This window comes from Chelonoidis abingdonii, chromosome 1 (assembly GCF_003597395.2).
Source record: "Chelonoidis abingdonii isolate Lonesome George chromosome 1, CheloAbing_2.0, whole genome shotgun sequence".
Lineage (NCBI taxonomy): Eukaryota > Metazoa > Chordata > Testudines > Testudinidae > Chelonoidis > Chelonoidis abingdonii.
Window position 1 is genome coordinate 325,296,017 of NC_133769.1, and position 18,007 is coordinate 325,314,023.

At 40.8% G+C, this 18,007-nt stretch overlaps 1 protein-coding gene across 1 annotated transcript in view; it reads right to left on the reverse strand.

Annotated features, from left to right (window-relative positions):
* Positions 1–15,118: 15,118 nt before the first annotated feature.
* The window catches only part of RXFP2 (relaxin family peptide receptor 2), a 31,787-nt gene continuing 28,898 nt past the window's right edge, over positions 15,119–18,007 (reverse strand). The window contains 4 exon segments of the mRNA XM_075061893.1: positions 15,119–15,384; positions 15,387–15,416; positions 16,491–16,641; positions 16,643–16,721. Coding sequence (XP_074917994.1) covers positions 15,119–15,384; positions 15,387–15,416; positions 16,491–16,641; positions 16,643–16,721 — 526 coding nt within the window.

Consider the following 18,007-nt stretch of genomic DNA (forward strand, 5'->3'; position numbering starts at 1 on the left):
ATTTGTTTTGAAGAAAAAACAAATTTCTTCTGCCAAATAGTTCTGAAAGTGTTTCTTTCAGAAGGGGAATTCAGTCTCCACCTTTCACAAGTCCAATTTGTCTCAGGAAGGGAAAATGTAATATCTCAGATATCATGATAGATATTTCATTATTAAGCACTGAATCCAACAGATTTGTAGAAATGAGGAAGAAATCTATTTGTGAGCAAGTGGAATGTGGGGAGGGAAAAAAAATCATTGTAAGGTTCTGCATTCACCGTACACCTTTTAACCCCAGTTCTTCCATATAATCTTTTATCATGTTTCTAGCATGTGGTTGAATAGATTGTGGCTGGCCTAGTTTGTCTAAAAAAGGGTCCAACACCTCATTAAAGTATCCTGCTATGCTGATATTAATCTGGGATGTATAATCTGGAAAAAAATTTAGAAATTGGATCATCTTTATAGGATCCCATCACCATTAGGTCACCCCCTCCTGCTGCTATGAGGATTTGCTCCTTCCAGGTCTGACTTCCTCTTCTGTCACTCATTCACATACCCTGCTGGCTCTCTCTCTGTCTACAACTCAGGGTGCTCTCTTTGTTGCTTAGCCCCTCAGCCAGGACACTATAGTCCTCCCTTTCCAGGATATTAAAGTCCCATTGGATGACTGTCCCAGGCAGCTTTCTGCTCCATTGCCTGGTAGGGGATCCCAGGCACCTTCCTCTACTCCAGAATCCAGTTCAGGGACCCTATACCCCGCAACTGTGGTCTACTTTCTCTCAGACCCTGTAGTTCTTTCCTTGGACTCCTTCCTATGGCTTCCAGCTCCCCCTTCCCTGGGTTAACCAGTTTAAACTCCCTCTTTCCAAGGAGAGGCTGCAGACTACTTAAACTCTGTAGACGCAATCCCAACACACCTCCCTTTTCTCATAGAATGACTGCAAAGTACTTCCCCTGAGCCTAATTCATGCTGCTACCTTCCTGGCTTTATACCAACCACATCTGTTTCTTCTCAGCTGGGCTCCATTCAGCTGCAGAGTACCCCCCACTGCTGAAGAGCCGAGACCACCTGAATCCTTTGGGTGGCCCTGGGTCTAAACAATGTAATGAAGATTTCTATTAATGATGAATCTTTTCAATTCCCCAACTGTAAAGGAATCTGATCTCCTAAAATCCTATCCAAGAATAATTATCATTGCTGGTTATAATTCACCAAATTACTGAGAATCAGTTGTTTTTTTCAATATCAGTTCAAGTTCTTTTCTTTGGTTTTTATTTTTGTTGAATTAGTTGAAACAAATGTTGTAGCCCTGCAAGCACGGACTGAATGACTCAGGAGGAGCAGGGGCAGCTGTGCAACCAGTGGCCAGAGAGAAGCGGCGCTTTCCCCTTCAAAGCTGGCTGGAGAGAAGTAGGGCTGTGAAGGAGAAAGCGGAGCTTTGAAGGGGAAAGCGCCGCTTCTCTCCGGCCGCTGGCTGCATGGCTGCCCCTGCTCCTCTTGAGTCCTCCAGCCCGTGCTTGCACGGCCACATTCTGAAAGGGGCTTTAGAGCTGCCAGCCGTGGCCCTGGGGCCAGGGCTGGCGCTACCATTTAGGCGACCTAGGCAATGACCTAGGACGCCAGAATTTGGAGGGGGGTCGCTATTTTGCCGGGGGTGGGGGCGGCACGTGGGTCCAGTGGACCTACCGCAGTCATTTCGGTATAAGGATCCCCCGCCACTGAATTGCCACCAAAGACCCAGAGCAGAAGAAGCTCTGGGGGCTCGAGCCCTGTGAAAGTTTTCCAGGGGCCCCGGAGCGAGTGAAGGACCCTGCTCCAGGGACCCTGAAAAACTCTCATGGGGGCCTCTGCTGGGCCCGTGGCCTGGGGCAGCTTTCCCCCCACTCTGGGTGGCCCTGTTTAGACCTGGTATCTCTTATAAGTGTACATGTAGGACAAATATGTTGAATATGTCTGGCTTTTATATAAAGGAAATTAGATGGAGATGAAACAAAGTAAAAGCATAGAAGGAGAAGAGCGAGGAGGAAGATTTTAAAAAAGGGAGGGAAGGGTTGGAAAAGAGTAGCAGAAGAGAGAGTGCTTCACATGGAAAACAACAACAAAATCACACTTCTCTGTTGAGGCTTGCCAATCCATGGGTACAAGGAGTCCCCTCGCCCGGTTGAACAATTTGCTTGGACTCAGGATCTCAGAGGTGAATGTGCTCCTGGTGCACTGGATTTATGAAGGGGTTGGGGTAGGGTAGATGCAGGCAAAGCAGATATGTCCAAATTGTAACACTCCTATCTGCGAATAGCAGCAGTGGGAGCCCACTGCTGCTTCTGGAGTCTGGGTGAAGGGTCAAAATACAATCAGAGATGAGATCCTTCTCCCCTGGCTCCCTCCACTGCTGAAACCAGGGGAGTTCAAAGAAACCAACATGAAGGGAGGAGACACAATGGTGGATTTGCCCTGTATAGTTCGTTGTGAGGCTGAGAACTGAATCCCACATTGCAGTGACTGATCTGGTAAAGTTGCTTTAGTGCATCCTGTCTGTATCTTCTGTGAGGGTGTTTTGTTGTAGTGAGATCAGACACCTTCTGCTTCTTCTGCTGTTATAAAACTAAGCATCTTGGCTTCCTTTTTAATGCTGAAAGTAGCAGAGAAGGAAATGTAGTCCAAACTCAATGCTTTGGCTAGAGCTCTTGATCTATTGAATTTAACGCTGTTTTCCACCACATCTTTGGTGTAATCCAGGAGAACCCACCAGCCTGTGTTCCTTCCATTAAGAGTTTTGATTTCACACATTTTTTAAATAATAAGTTCCTTAATATAGTATTTTAAAAACCTTACAATCATGGCCCAGGGCTTTGCATTTGGAGGGGGTTTTGGTACAAGGGAGCAGCAGACTCTCTCAATAACTACGTTCTGATTGGGGGAGAGACAGAAGTGCTGGCAGCATGGTGAATAAAAATTCCACAGGCCTCCCTTTTTCCAAGCCATCTGACAAACCCACAATTCTCAGGTTAAGTATCAGAGGGGTAGCCTTGTTAGTCTGGATCTGTAAAAAACGACAAAGAGTCCGGTTGCACCTTATAGACTAAGAGACATATTGGAGCATAAGCTTTCATGGATGAATACCTACTTTGTCAGGTCTTCCCATGCGTCTAACGAAGTGGGTATTCACCCATGAAAGCTTATGCTCCAATACATCTGTTAGTCTATAAGGTGTCACAAGACTCTTTGTTGCAATTCTCAGGTTGTTTCTCCTTGATCTTCCCTCAAGATCATTAGCCTTCTCCTACAGTGCTTTCCTGTTGCTCTCAAGTTATATTCATAGTACTCACTGTGTCTTCTATTAAGGAGATGCCGTTCTCAGCTTCCTCTGGCCTTGATGCCAACCAAGCCTTGATGTGTCCTGGTAATAGTTTTGATCTCAGTTATATCTTCATATATTTTTCCCAAGATTGTCTGCTCACCTGAGATTTGTTTCAGCCAGTCCATAGTTTCATCTAGTCTCATAATTTCATTTAGTTTATAAGGTGACCTCGTCCTGGTCAGCCTTTCTGGCTATAAGGGGTCTGTCTGGCAGCTTCTGCTTTTTAGGGTTTTTTAGAAAGTCTGGAGATGAAGTAGCATCCTTAATGGTATTAAAGAAAAGAGTTGTAGAATAGTATGTGGTGAATATCTGATGGAAAAAAGACTCAATCTTTGATGGTTGTGGATTTCAGGAGGTGGGGAAGGAAGCTGTAAAGCTAGGCAGCCACCCTTCCCCCAGAAGCTCCTGGAAGTCTCAGTCTTATTTTTATATATATACAAACACTATTTTTTGTGGGATATTATTATTTTCTGTTGAAAAAATAAATTACATCTTTGTCTTTCTGCACATGTGGCATTCCCAAATAAGCTTTAGCTTCTTCAGTGAAGATCTGGCTTCATGGTCCTGTTCCAGACTCAAGCAGTCTTGTGGGAGTTTGTTTTCTCTTGTTGTGAGAAGATGTCAAGGGCTCAACTTTGCTCTCTGTTCTCAGTGTCTTCCTTACAGTGGCACATTCTGCCAAGGTAAAAAATTAGGTTTAATTTGGTCACTAGCAAAAAGGCACTCAGGCCCAAATACTCAAAGGTTAAGTGCCTGATACCATAGTGAGAGGCACAGAACAAGAGCCTATGTAGACAGAGAGTATATTTTTAACATACTTGAAACAAATATGCTGTATTATAAGAATTCCATATTTTTTTACTTGAGCCAAAACATTATTTTATTGTAGCTTTGTCTGGATATATACACCTCTACAAAACAAGTTAAAAGAAAGCCCTAACAGAGTTTTCACTATAAGGTAATGAATGTATGGGCAATAAGTAAAGCAAAAGTTGCACTGCTTATTTAAAACACTGAAAAATAAAGTATAGGGATAATCCTGCACTAAAAAAGGAGCTTATCTCTCCTTGCCATCTGTCATTGTTATGAATCATTCATTAAACCACCGGTTTATAAATACTAGCTTCACAGATTATTGTATTTTTTTTTTCAAAAAATGAATCAATACTGATTCTGTGAATCCATTTTGAAGATTATAGGCCACAGTCTCATTGCAGTCACACTGAGACAACCACACTGGCTACAGTGGATTTGCACTGATGTAACTAAGAGGAGAATTTGTCTTTCAGTTGTTCATTGTTGTCCATTATTTGCACAGTGCTTGCTATTTTATTTACTTGGCTCCACACTACCTGTTTTAAAGATATCTACGGAGTAGTTCTAAAACTAAATACCTGTGTATTCTGCAGCTCGCTGAAGAGCAATCAGCAATAAAGCTGTGCAAATGTGAGTTTGAGCAGGACAAACTACATGCAACTAGGTGATGATATTTTTCAGGTATCATACAACACTTCCTGCCTGTTTCTTGAATCATGAGTTTACTATCAGTGTTCATCCAAACTTATTGATGCCCAGTACTAGAAATAAAGATTGTTAATGTAAGGTGTCTTGAAAATCAAATAAGACTTGTTTTCGCTTTATAGAATATGTCATTGGTTACCTTGCCACCTCACCTGCCTCCAGAAAAAAAAAGGGGGTAATAATATATTTGTTCTTATAGGCCCTTTCAGCCAGGAAAAAAAACAGATATCTACTGTCATGACAGGGGTGTGGGTGGTCAGACCTAGTAGTCAGAGCCAAAGTCCAGTCCGGAGACAGGAGTCAAGTTGGATCGCAGGGTCAGGCTACTGGGAGGCCAGAGGCAGGAGACATACTGGAGGTCAAAAACCACAAGCTAGATGCCAGGAGTCAAGTTGGGTCACAATACCAGGAGATCATGCTGGTGGAGCAGGAGGGGGTAGCAGGAAGCACAGGGCACACAGTCCAGACTAGGTGGAGCCCAGTTGTTCAGACCGCTTCATGTTCCTGCTGCTGTTTTAAGTAGGACCTGTGGGCCAATCCGTTCCTCTGGGACTCTGCCAGTCAGACCTCTGGGGCAGTGCCTCATGCCAGGGCTGGGCTTCATGAGTCTGAGGTAAGTTATTGCCAGCAGGCTTCCACAAGAAGGGCTGGAGTGTGGCTGTTCCTGTGACCCATGCAGGCTTGAGACTGAGACCTGTGGGTCATGACACCTGCAAGGTTGAATGCAGGATGTGTTTACAAGGAAATATTAGGAAAGGTTGGTATAATAACCTGAGCTGTTAGCCAGAACACCAGGCTCTTGCAAAAAAAAGTGCCATTGGATTCTTAATGACCACAATTCACAGAATCATAGAACCATAAGGGTCATTTAGTTACCCCTGTGCCAAGATGTAGGATTTGTTATGTCTAACCCATCCAAGATAGATGGCTATCCAGCCTCCTTTTAAAAGCCTCCAGGGAAAGTGCTTCCATGACCTCCCTAGGCAGTCTGTTCCTTTGCCTTACTGTTCTTACAGTCAGGACGTTTTTCCTGAGATTTATTCTAAATCTTCTATTCTGCAGTTTGAACCCATTGCCTCTTGTCCTGCCCTCTGTGGCAAGAGCGAACAACTTTTCTCCATCTGTTCTATGGCAGCCTTTCAAGTATTTGAAGATTGCTATCATGTCCCATCTCAATCTTGTGTTTTCCAAACTAAACATAACCAGCTCCTTCAGCCTTTGCTTGTATGACTTGCATTCCATCCCTCTGATCATTTTTGTTGCTTGCCTCTGGATCCTTTCCAGATTCTACACATCCTTTCTCTATACTGGTGACCACAACTGAACACAGTACTCCAGTTGAGGCCTAACCAGTGCCCACTAGAGTGACTTGTATACTAGGCCTCTGTTAATTGCATTTGCTTTTTTTGCAACAGCAAAACATCTGAAAGACAGTCACTTACCTTACAGTAACTCTGAGACACGTTGTCCACTAATATTCTAATGACAGTGTGCCAGTGTCCCATGTGAATAAGATCAGATTCTCTTTGCTTACCTATATCTGTTGGGGCTGCACCATAGCTGCACTCATGCCCCTGACTCAAGGGTGAAATAGGCCCATTCACCCCTTAATTCCTTTGCCAATACAGAATCCCACAGGTCTAGGACAGTACATAAGTAGTGATAGAGGGTGTGTTGGGGAATCTGTATGGACAACACATATCAAGGAACCACCTTTACTGTAGGAAAGTGACCATTCTTTCTTCTTTAAGTGATTGAACCGACAGATCCTACACTTAGTGACTAACAAGCAGTTGTCTAATTACTTAGAAGAGGGTATGAGGAATCCTACTTGAATAGTGACTGCAGGACTGCCCTACCAAAGCTAGCATCTGGGCTGGAAAAGTGCAGTAGGGAATAGCAAGTGGTAAGTGTGTGGAATGAGCTTCACGTAGCTGATCTACAAATTTTAGGTATGGGAATTATTAGCCAAAGAGGCATCTGAGGTGGCCTGAACCCTCATGGAATGAGCTGTACTGTGGGCAGGGGGATCTCTCCTAGCTACCTCAAAACAAGTTTTTATGCAGCCAGAGACCTATTTGAATAACATCTGATGGATATATAGGTTGGCCCTTCAGCCTGGTAGCAAATGCCATGAATAGCCTATGTGTGCTCCTGAATGACTTTGTTCTATCTAAATAAAATGACAATACTCTTACAATGACTAATGTGCAACGCTTCATTTCAACCAGGTTAGAATGAGGCTTAGGAAAGAAAACCAGGAGGTAAATGGACTGATTTATATGGAATTCAGAGATACTTTGGTCAGGAGTTTTAGGTGAGGTCTAAGAGTAATCCTGTCCTTGTGAAATACTGTATATGAGGGACCTAACATCAGAGCCTGAATCTCCCCTACCCTTCTAGATATTGTAATGACAACCAGGAAAGCAGGTTTCATCAGGTAGTAAAGGGAGCAGGTTGCTAAGGGCTCAAATGGGGGAACTATATTCAGAAACCAGGAACGAAGTGCTGCAAACAGGCTTACTTTTGGAAAACTGCATTTGCAAAAGATGTTCTGCAGAACTGAGTCCTCGAGAGATCATGTGTGGTTTTCTGGAAATCCCTACTGAGCTGGCCTGCCAGGGTGTTCTGAAGATCAGGAAGGTGCAGAGCTACCAGTGTGATCTGGTGCAGAATGCAGCATTCCCATAGAAGTATGGCTTCCTGATAGAGTAGGGATGATCTTAGTATCCCTTGCCGGTTGATATAGCACATTGCTGTTGTAGCCCTTCTGCCTGGTGAAGCCGGCAGCAAGCAGGGCTTGGTTCAATATCTAGGGGTTCCTTTTCAACAATACTACTCAGAACCAGCTCAAGCCCCCACCCAGTAACCTGGGAAAATTACACACCACCCCTGGGCACATCTGAGAGGCTATACTTCCCCACTCACAAGTACAGAGTCTGAGTGTAGAAAATAAACTTTTAATGAAAGGAGGGAAGTCACCCGACATTACTTAGGGAAAATGCCACAAGCTGGATTCATAATCATAAAACTGTGACCAGGTCACCCACCCCAGAGTGCGTGGGGCTGTGTCTTCTGCTTCATGTTCTTGAGTTCTACAAACAAAAGTTCCTTTTCTGTGCCCCTCTCTGCTCCCTCATCACATCCCACTCACAGTGGCTGTCCTTGGTCAGTGAGGACTCAGAGTTCAGAGGTGCATCTGCATGAGTTCACCTCCCACCCAGTGAAGAAGACACTTTGCTTGCTCTGCCATCTGAGCACTTGCTCTAGCAGGCCACCTAGCCAGCCACCATTTCACTGGCTGCCTCGCCAGCCGCTCGTTGCTCTGCTGACCACCCCACCAGGCATCTGCTTGTGGCTCTGCTGGTTGCCCTCACCAGCTACCACCTGCCTTTCTGCTGAGACCTCTGCAGGTCAGTCTCTTGAGGTTCCACCCAGCTTTCAGTGATTGTCAGATCTTAGTGGGGGAACCTGAAGCAGGCTGGGCAGAAACGGTGTCCCATCACAAATGATTTCAGCTCTAGGAAGCACTTAACAAAACAAAACAAAAAAACAAAAAAGTAGGCTCCTACTGGGGCCTACTTAGCTCTATCTTTGAACAGTGGGGAGGGGCAGGTTAACCCAGTTTCATTTTACTTTTAGCATCTGGTTTATTTAAAAAAAAACACAACACTCTGATGTCCTATGTGATTGATTGGTTACCTTATGTGCTAAAAGAAATTAATCTCTGTGCAGAGAGCAAGCACAAAGCCTACATGTTACAAAGTCCCACAGGACTTTAACTAGAACATACATGGCACATAGAAAGTATGCTGACACTCTGCCCAGCAGTCTATCTGACCCATGGTGAGAAATATTAGCCAGACTCACACCAGGCAATGTACAGTGCAATCTCACTGAGGCAAAGTACTTTTGGAGACTCCTTCATCTATATCTATTCAATGTTACAGAGACAATAATTGGGAATTACTAGTATAATTACCAAAAATCACTTTAGAAATTCTTTAGAAATTGAAGTGAGTGAAAGTATGGACACTACTTGGCAAATTAAAAAAAAAATCCATGTGGCTTCTGGGTTAGTGCAGATTAACTGAAGGATGAGACAAGAGGAGCCTAGCTATATGAGCTGTGACACCAGATATTTGCCTGCTTGGCACTGCTTCACAGCAGTACTGTACTGGCATGAATCACTTTTGTGGTGTTTCTAGGGGAGTACACTGAAGTAAAAATTTGAAAGGACATATTGTCATCTGGTGATCCCTTCGGAAGTGGCCAATGGCAAACCTACCCTTAGATGGCTACTGACTAAATGCAGTGGTTGCCTTTTTAAATTCAGGTTCCAACCTCTCATTACCCTCTGAATTGTACCTAATCTTGACCTTGAGAGTCAGTGCTGAAAAGTCACAGCTGCACTGTCATTTTAGACCAGTTCTGCTTCCAATTTTCCTGATGACAATAGGATCACTCCTGCATATAATACTGTCTAAAACATTTCAGAGTGTAAAGTTTAATGCCTACTCCAATTCATCTCTTCCTCCTCTTCCCCCCGCACCACTTAGTGTCTGTAAGGACAAGTTAATTTAGTCTCTGCCATTCCATCAGGAATTAGGGCTTCATGGGGAGTGGGATGAATAATGAAAATGCCTCATTATTTTCAGCCCCAACACACCATGTGCTTGCACTGAAACCTTTACATGAAACTGAAATAATAAAAGCAAAAGCTGTCATTTTATCTTACAGAAAGATGAATACAAAGATGGTAATGACAAAGACATTTCAAAATGAATCTCAAAAAGATTAACATAACTAATTCTGGTACTTCCAATTCTCATGCTCTAGCTCTTAAAGTTAAACTTGTGCTCAAGTGCTGTCCGGAACTGGGATGCTTTCCTGAACTAGGGCCTAAGACATGAGGGAAATAGGCCAGCTGGAACACATATATGAGAACCACAATTCGTTTTCAATCATCCAAGTTTAACCAGTTTTCCTACTGGGATACAAATCTTTTTCAGGCAATCAGTAGGTTTCCCGACAGTCTGCGGTATTTGCATAATGCCTTTGTTTGCCTCATGGTGAAAGCTATTTACCTGACTTTATGCAAAATGTGAGATGTCAGTTTTCTAGTAGTATAATGGAAAGGCAAGGTGCTTTTATTAAAGCATTATCTGTCAGTAGTTGAATGGTTAGGGATCTGTCAGTGTTTGGCGTTCGAATTGGCTGAAAAAGCCTTGGCATACTTATATTTTCCAAGTGGGTAAACAACTGGACTTATTTTATGTATTGTGAGATTTTGTAGCCATCACAGTACAAGAGCTTTGTCACTATAATTCAGGTGAGTGCACAGTTGCTTATATGAATTTTGTGAGGGGCATGCCTCAGTTTGAATCTAATTTCTGAATGCAATGAAGTCAAATGTTTTGACAAATATTTAAATCCTGACAGCATAATCCTTAGGTCCTTCTTCAGACAATACTTCCCCCAAAGTCAATGAGAGTTTTGCCTGAAGGAGCACTGGGCAAGCATTGCAGGGTTCAGACCTGTAGAAATATTTGAAACTTTAACCAAAGAAGAAATAAGAAACCACATTCTCAAACAGATGGCTGGATTTACCTGGAATAGGGAGAGGATTTTTATAAGACAGAAATCCAGCAGATGGAGTCAGTGAATACTATAAACAAACAAACAAACCTGATTGGCTACAGCAACATCCACGTGAATGTTGCTTCTTACTTCTGATGTCTGAAGGACAGTTTTTTGAATGGAATAAAACATTCTGACATATGCAAACACTACTGGCTGGAGTTAGGGCCAGGGCCAGGGCCAGGAGCAGAGCTGGGTGGAGCCCATAAGGGCTGAACCAGACCCCAGCTGCACCCCCTGAACGTTCCTCTGTCCCCCCCCTAGAGGTATGCACCCCACAGTTTGGAGACCCTCTGATCTAGAGTAATTTTGCATCATCTGCAAACTGCCACCTCACATACATACATAGGAAGACGTGGTCCATTCTGTGAAGAGTGTAGAATCTAATTTTATACAAGACACAATTGAGTGTAGCAAACAAAAGGAGGGAAAGAAGTAGGGGCAGGGATATGGCTAACAAGAATAAGATAATGCAATTATATAGTCACAGCCAATTCCAGGGGCCAGCAAGCAGGGCAGTCAGTCTGGGCACCAATTTCCAGGGGGTGCCATATAGCTGTGCCACTTGTAAATTTTTTTGTTTTGTTTTGCTGCTCTATGGGGTGCAGAAAACTCTTTCTGCTCAGGCTGGCAAAGGCTTAGGGCCTTTCCTGTACATAGCTGCACTGTATGCACAACATGATGGTTCCAAATCTTTTGAAACCTTTCCATTTTATAAATGAGTAAAATCAGGTATCCCCAACCACCATTCAACCTAGCCCTCACTGGGGATCATAAGGGATCAAACCATCAAATTACAAAAACAGATAACTTAGGTGCAGTATAATAGCAGAAAATAGCAGTCATATAAGATTAACACAGAGAATCTGAAGAATCATTTCCCTAGCTAGGCTATAAATTGAACAGGGAATAAGCAGCCATAAAAAAACTAAATAAAAACTCTAGTATGAAATACACCCCATCATGCCAAAGACTGAGCATTAGTCAAACTCTTGGCACACTGTCTTCCCTCTGCCCCACATTCCCTAAGCAACATTCATACACTGCCAAAATATTTATATTTAACAATTATCCCCAATTTTTGACTCTTGGTCACTGTTTGCAGGTTTTCTTTTAGCAAAACAGGCAAAAAAGATCTATAAACAAAAATATAGGTTGATGTTTGTCCAGAATCACACTCCCCTCCTGAGTCACAAGTGTGAGGGCAAGAAACTTTCCAAAGAGTACGTCAAACTTATGTAGCAATCCCCTGTTCAGTTAAAAGGAACAAAAAAAAAAGCTTCAGGCAATGTCACTTGGCAGGTATGAGCTCGAAAAGAAGGCCTCGCCTCTTTTTTCGAAACTAGAACCAAAATATGAATGATGGAAATCTTCTGTGAAGAGGCAACCTGCTGAGAAACCCATTATACTTAGCACTGATTTGGGAAATACTGCATTTCCATGTTCACTGCAAATGTTCTGAGCTGTAAATATAAAAGGACACAGCAGTTGTTGGTGAGGGAAGATAGCTCTCTTCTGTGTTCTTGCTGCACTAAACTATTTTGGTTTGAGGCAGTTTTCCTGGAAGTGAGAGAATGACCTTTTTGCAAGATCTTGATCTCTTCCAAGGAGGTTTTAGTGCAAGCTCAGGCAAATGAAGAAATAATTTTTGTTTTTGTTTTAGGCCCCAGTTCAGCAAGATTCTAAAGCAGTGTGTAACATTAGCCACATAAGTAGCACCACTGGTTCATATATGATACTTCAAGCACATGAGCAATGCACATATATAAATACTTTGCTGAATCAGAGCTGTAGTCATTTTTACTTGGGACTCACTAGTCTACAACCTTGACTCAAGTAAGTATTATGTGAACAGTCTGTACTCATAAAGAAAATCCCATTGACATACATGGGACGACTCTGTTGAGTAAGGACTATTTGCATGACCAGGGTTGCAGAAATAGGACCTGTTTTAGATACACTTTTATTTTTACTGCATTCACAGTAGGACTGGCTCATTAAAAAAGAAAAATTCAGAGGTCGCTGATTCACAGGTTTAAATTATTCCATCCACAAACACTGTTTGCAAATTTTGGGGTTTATTTTAGATTGTCCCCCCCAATCCCTTTTTAAAGTATCAAAAATCCAAGGAGGAGTGAATATTGTTTTCAGTGCTTAATAGGAGGCTATTACAATTCTTTTGTGGAAGATGATTTATTATAAATATTTTATTGATATTAAAATTTGACAATAATAAATTCATTACAAATACATTAATAAGACCTTGTTTGTTCTCAATTGCCTCCTGTGTAAGATCCTCCTCATAAACAACTATTTTCTGTCCTTTCATTGAACCTTTTTGTTTCAAAAGTTATTGTTCCATAGTATGACATATATTAACAAATATATGTACGTATTACAAACATAGGATGTGGTTACAGAAATCCAACCCGCCTCCCCAAGGTCCATGTGCTCCTCTATTGCAGAAAAGAGCACAGAGGGAGCAGAGCTGCACATAAAGATAGACAAGAAAATGTTTCAAAAGTTAGCACTGAATCATGCCAGCTGATATGCATGCAGCTCCTACTTGTGCACTGTAAAGTGGACTTGGATAAAAATCCTCTTGTAGAGGAACACAGAGGATACCTCTCCAGGGACAGTGCCCCCCATTATTGTGCAGGAATACTAAGGATACTTCTCTGGGGGAGGGGCCCCATGTTATTAGGAAAAGACAGGTAATAGTAATGGGGGATTTGATTATTAGCAATGTAGATAGTTGGATGTGTGATGATTGGAAGAACTGCATGGTGAATTGTCTGCCAGGTGCAAAGATTGCAGACTTATTGAAACACCTAGACAGACTTATATGCAGTGCTGGGAGCAGACAGTGGCCATGGTACTTTAGGTAGAAAGGTAGAGGAGAGGTCCTGGAGGCCAAATTTCGGCTGCAAGGTAATTGATTAAAATTCAGGACCTCCTTGGTAGCATTCTGGAAAATGCTTCCAGTTCCCCACGCAGGGCCAGTTATACAGGCAGAACTTCAGGGTCTCAATGTGTGGATGAGAAGATGGTGTTCAGAGGAGGGATTTAGGTTTATTAGGGACTGGAGAACCTTTTAGGAAAGGAAGAGTTTTTATAGAAAGGTTGGGCTCCATCTAAACTAAAATGGAACCGGATTGCTGGCATGTAAAATTAAAAAGGGGTTTTTAAAGTCAGAACTGGAGGAAAGCTGACAGATGCAGAGGAGCACGTGGTTTGAACAGACACATCCCTTAGGGGAGGATTTATTAAAGGGGATAATCTATATCTTAATAAAGAGGAGAGGATAGAAGTTGATAAAGTACAGGTAGGAACTGAAGAAAAATCAGTCAAACAAAAAGTAGTCCCATTCAATTACATCACATGAAGGCAGACAACTAAATAGTCACAAATTTTACAAAAGCTAGAAATCTAAATACTAAGATGGGTGAACTTGAGTGCCTGGTATTAAATGAGGATATTGATATAATAGGCATTACAGAAACTTGCTGATACAATGTTTCTTAATGGGACACAGTAAGACTGGGGTACAAAATATATAGGAATGACCGAATAGGTTGCACTGGTGTGGGAGTGGCACTATATGTGAAATAAAATATAGAGTGAAATAGAGTAAAAATCTTGAATCAAACAGTACCATAGAATCTCTATGAATAGAAATCCCATGCTTGAATAACAAGAGTATAACAGCAGGAATTTGCCACCGACCACTTGACCAGGATGGTGACTGTGAAATGTTCATGAAAATTACACAGACTAAATAAACAGAAACCCCAATAAAAATGGGGGATTTCCACTACCCCCATATTGACTGAGTACATGTAACCTCAGGATGGGATGCAGAGATAAAATTTCTAGACACCATTTATGACTGCTTTTTGGAGCAGCTAGTCCTAGAACCTACAAGGGGAGAGGCACTTCTTAAGTGGAGCACAGGTTCTGGATCAAGAGGTGAATATAGATGAACTGCTCCGTTATAGTGAGCATAATTTAATTAAATCTGACATCCTTATAAGTGAGGAAATATAGAAGAAACCCACCAGAGTAGCGTTTAACTCCTCAAAGGGGAACTACACAAAAATGTGGAGGCTAGTTAAATGGAAATTAAAAGGAATGATCACAAGAGGGAAATGCCTGCAAGCTGCATAGAAACTTTTTTAACAACACCATAACGGAGGGTCAGACTATAAGTATACCCCAAATAAAAAAACAACAGTAAGATCGCTAAAAAAAATGCCACAATGGCTAAAAGTAAAAGTAAAGAGTAAAAGAGGCAGGTAGAGACAAAAAGATATCTTTGAAAATAGGGATCAAATCCTACTGAGGAAAATAAAAAAGGAACATAGACTCTGGCAAGTCAAGTGTAAAAGTATAAGTAGACAGGCCAAAAAGGAATTTGAAGAGCAACTAACAAAAGACACAAAAACTAGCAGAAAAAAAATTTAAGTAAAAATATATCTACTATACATGAGTTTGCTGTAGCCTGGAAATCAGTTTTTGAAGTGCAATAAAATAAACAAGTAATTAAGATGTATGAAAATATTAAAATTACCAAGAAAAATCCCAAGAGAATACCCCTTGCCTCTAATTTCTTCATCTCAAAATGAGATTATTGCTATTACAAATCCAATAAACCATATGGATACAAGGATTATTATTGTCTGATGCTTTCCTAGTCGGATATTACTGAAGGGAAAGACAATTACTAAATATTTTTCCAAAGTCAGATATATCAACAACAAGACAGAGATCTCTGTTAAAAACATGGCCAGGAAACCCATGATATGACATGGTAAACTCTCTATCCAAAGCACAGCATATTTTGTATTTTGTCCACGGTATTTAATGTCAAAGAGTCCAGTGAGAACAACTACACACCCATCAGACAATCAGTACCTATTTAAAAAGAAATTTTCACAGTTTATTAAAAATAGTAATTAAATTTAAAGATTTATATACTAAAAATGTTCTGAGAATTGGCCAGATCCTGTCTGACGTATGCAGTAATGTAATTTAACCCAAGGTTTGTGACATTAGAATGAATTTGATGTAAGTGGCTAAGATAGGGTGACCAGATAGCAAGTGTGAAAAATTGGGACAGGGGTGGGGGTTAATAGGTACCTATATAAGAAAAAGACCCAAAAATCGGGACAGTCTCTATAAAATCGGGACATCTGGTCACCCTAGGCTGAGATCATGCCATGTATACTGGGTTATGGCACTGTAGTAAATTTAGGAACTTCAGGTAACCAACACCTCTCATTTGAAAATCACATACAGATAGGGAGATGAAACTACAAGCTAGTACTACTGGAGCCAAAGCAGAATTCTCTTAGAATCAGATTCCACATCCTCTCTAGAGGCTAGAAGAGGGTAGCATCACACACTCATTTTATAAACGGAAACCAGTATAAATTGAGTTTAAGGAAGTTGCACTTGTTCATAGCATATCTAATTTTGGCCCTGTAGTTAATATTGTTCAAATGCAGGCTCTTAATTCCAAAATTATTGTTAGACAAAATATGGTACATTAATTTGGAATCAATATAATTTTCTGGCTAATTATGAAACATGGAATTTATAAACCACAGTGAAGTTTACTAGTTGCTAGTGCCAAAACTGAGAAGAATAAGATGGCATGGCACATCAAACAATGCACGCAATAGCCAGTCTAGCACTGGTTAACCTTTCTGTTTTCTTGGATGTAAAATTAGCAGTAAAATTAATGAAGTGAAACCATTAGGCTGCATAGACTCTTCTTGACTATTTGAATTTAAGGGTTAACAGCAACTTTCTGCTTATATTTAGAATATTGGAAAATGGGACAAAAACAGTAAAGTTTATTAATATTTTGAAGTTAATGCATTGCTTATTATTTTATCTATAATGTAAATGGTTGAATACTCAAATATACATAGTACAGGGGTCTGTCAGTTTGATTTAAAAATAACACCACTAATATATACTTACAACACAACATTTTGATAGACATGGTGTGCGTCTTGTTTTCAGTTCTGATAAATGATCTCATTCTAGTGACAAAAAGATTTCCAAAACAGGTAACACAAGCTATGGCCCAGACAAATACTCTAAGAACATTATTAGCCAAGAGGTTCTCAAAATGATGAAATCCCATATGTTAATGGTGTGCACATTTGCATGTGGACTGCATAGGAACAATACCGAAACTTTTTGAAATAGCTGAAAGCAAGGAAATGTACTTATAAAATTGCTGTTCAAGCATAGGTCAAAGTCACAGTTATGTATTAGTTATGCAATTACACATAAAGACGTGAAAGAGAGGAAATTCTAACAACCAAAATTATGCCTATTGGTTTAAATAGGAGGTGTAATGTGAATAGCATTTCGCATTAGTCAGTGTAACATGCAACCAGGGTGTAGCCCTTGATCTATGGCTGATATTAGAAGGCTTTTTGTCAGATCAGCTCAAAGCTGGTTTTGTTTTGAGAATGTGGCTACTTTGATCTTGTGAACCTAATGTGTCCCTTTGCACTAATCCAATTCTGCTGTCTTTCTTTTCTTCATACTGGGTTGGCAAAGATGCAGATCTGTTACTATGTCTTGGCAGAAAAGATTTTGACCAGACACTACTTTGCTTTCTGCATTAACAGACCGCTGGTGTGTGTGGACTGACTATAAGCTGATAGTTGACATTTAAGGCCCTCAGCAGACTGGGTCTCATGTATGTTACTGAGTTTCTGACAATTCTAACTTCTTAGGCCAGATGGAATGTGGTTTCTGAGGAAGGCCCATTTCTGCAGATGGGGTGTGTGCAGAAAAGCTCATTCCCAATCTATACTAAAAATAATAGTAAGTTTAAAACTATTGACATTAGGGCTGTCGATTAATCGCAGTTAACTCATGCGATTAACTCAAAAAAATTAATGGTGATTAAAAAAATTAATGGTGATTAATCGCACTGTTAAACAATAGAATGCCAATTGAAATTTATTAAATATTTTTGGATGTTCTTCTACATTTTCAAATATATTGATTTCTATTACAACACAGAATACAAAGCATAGAGTGCTCACTTTATATTATATTTTATTACAAATATTTGCACTGTAAAAATGATAAAAGAAATAGTATATTTCAATTCACCCTCATACAAGTAGTGAAGTGCAATCTCTTTATCATGAAAGTGTAACGTACAAATATTGATTTTTTTTGTTACATAACTGCATTCAAAAACAAAATAATGTAAAACTTTAGCACCTACAAGTCAACTCAGTTCTACTTCTTCTTCAGCCAGTCACAAGTTTGTTTAAATTTACGGAAGATACTACTGATTGCTTCTTATTTACTATGTCACCTGAAAATGAGAACGTTGGCGCTCGCATGGCACTTTTGTAGCTGGTGCTGCAAGGTATTTACGTGCCAGATGCACTAAACATTCATATACCCCTTCCTACTTTGGCTGCCATTCCAGAGGACATGCTTCCATGCTGATGATGCTCATTAAA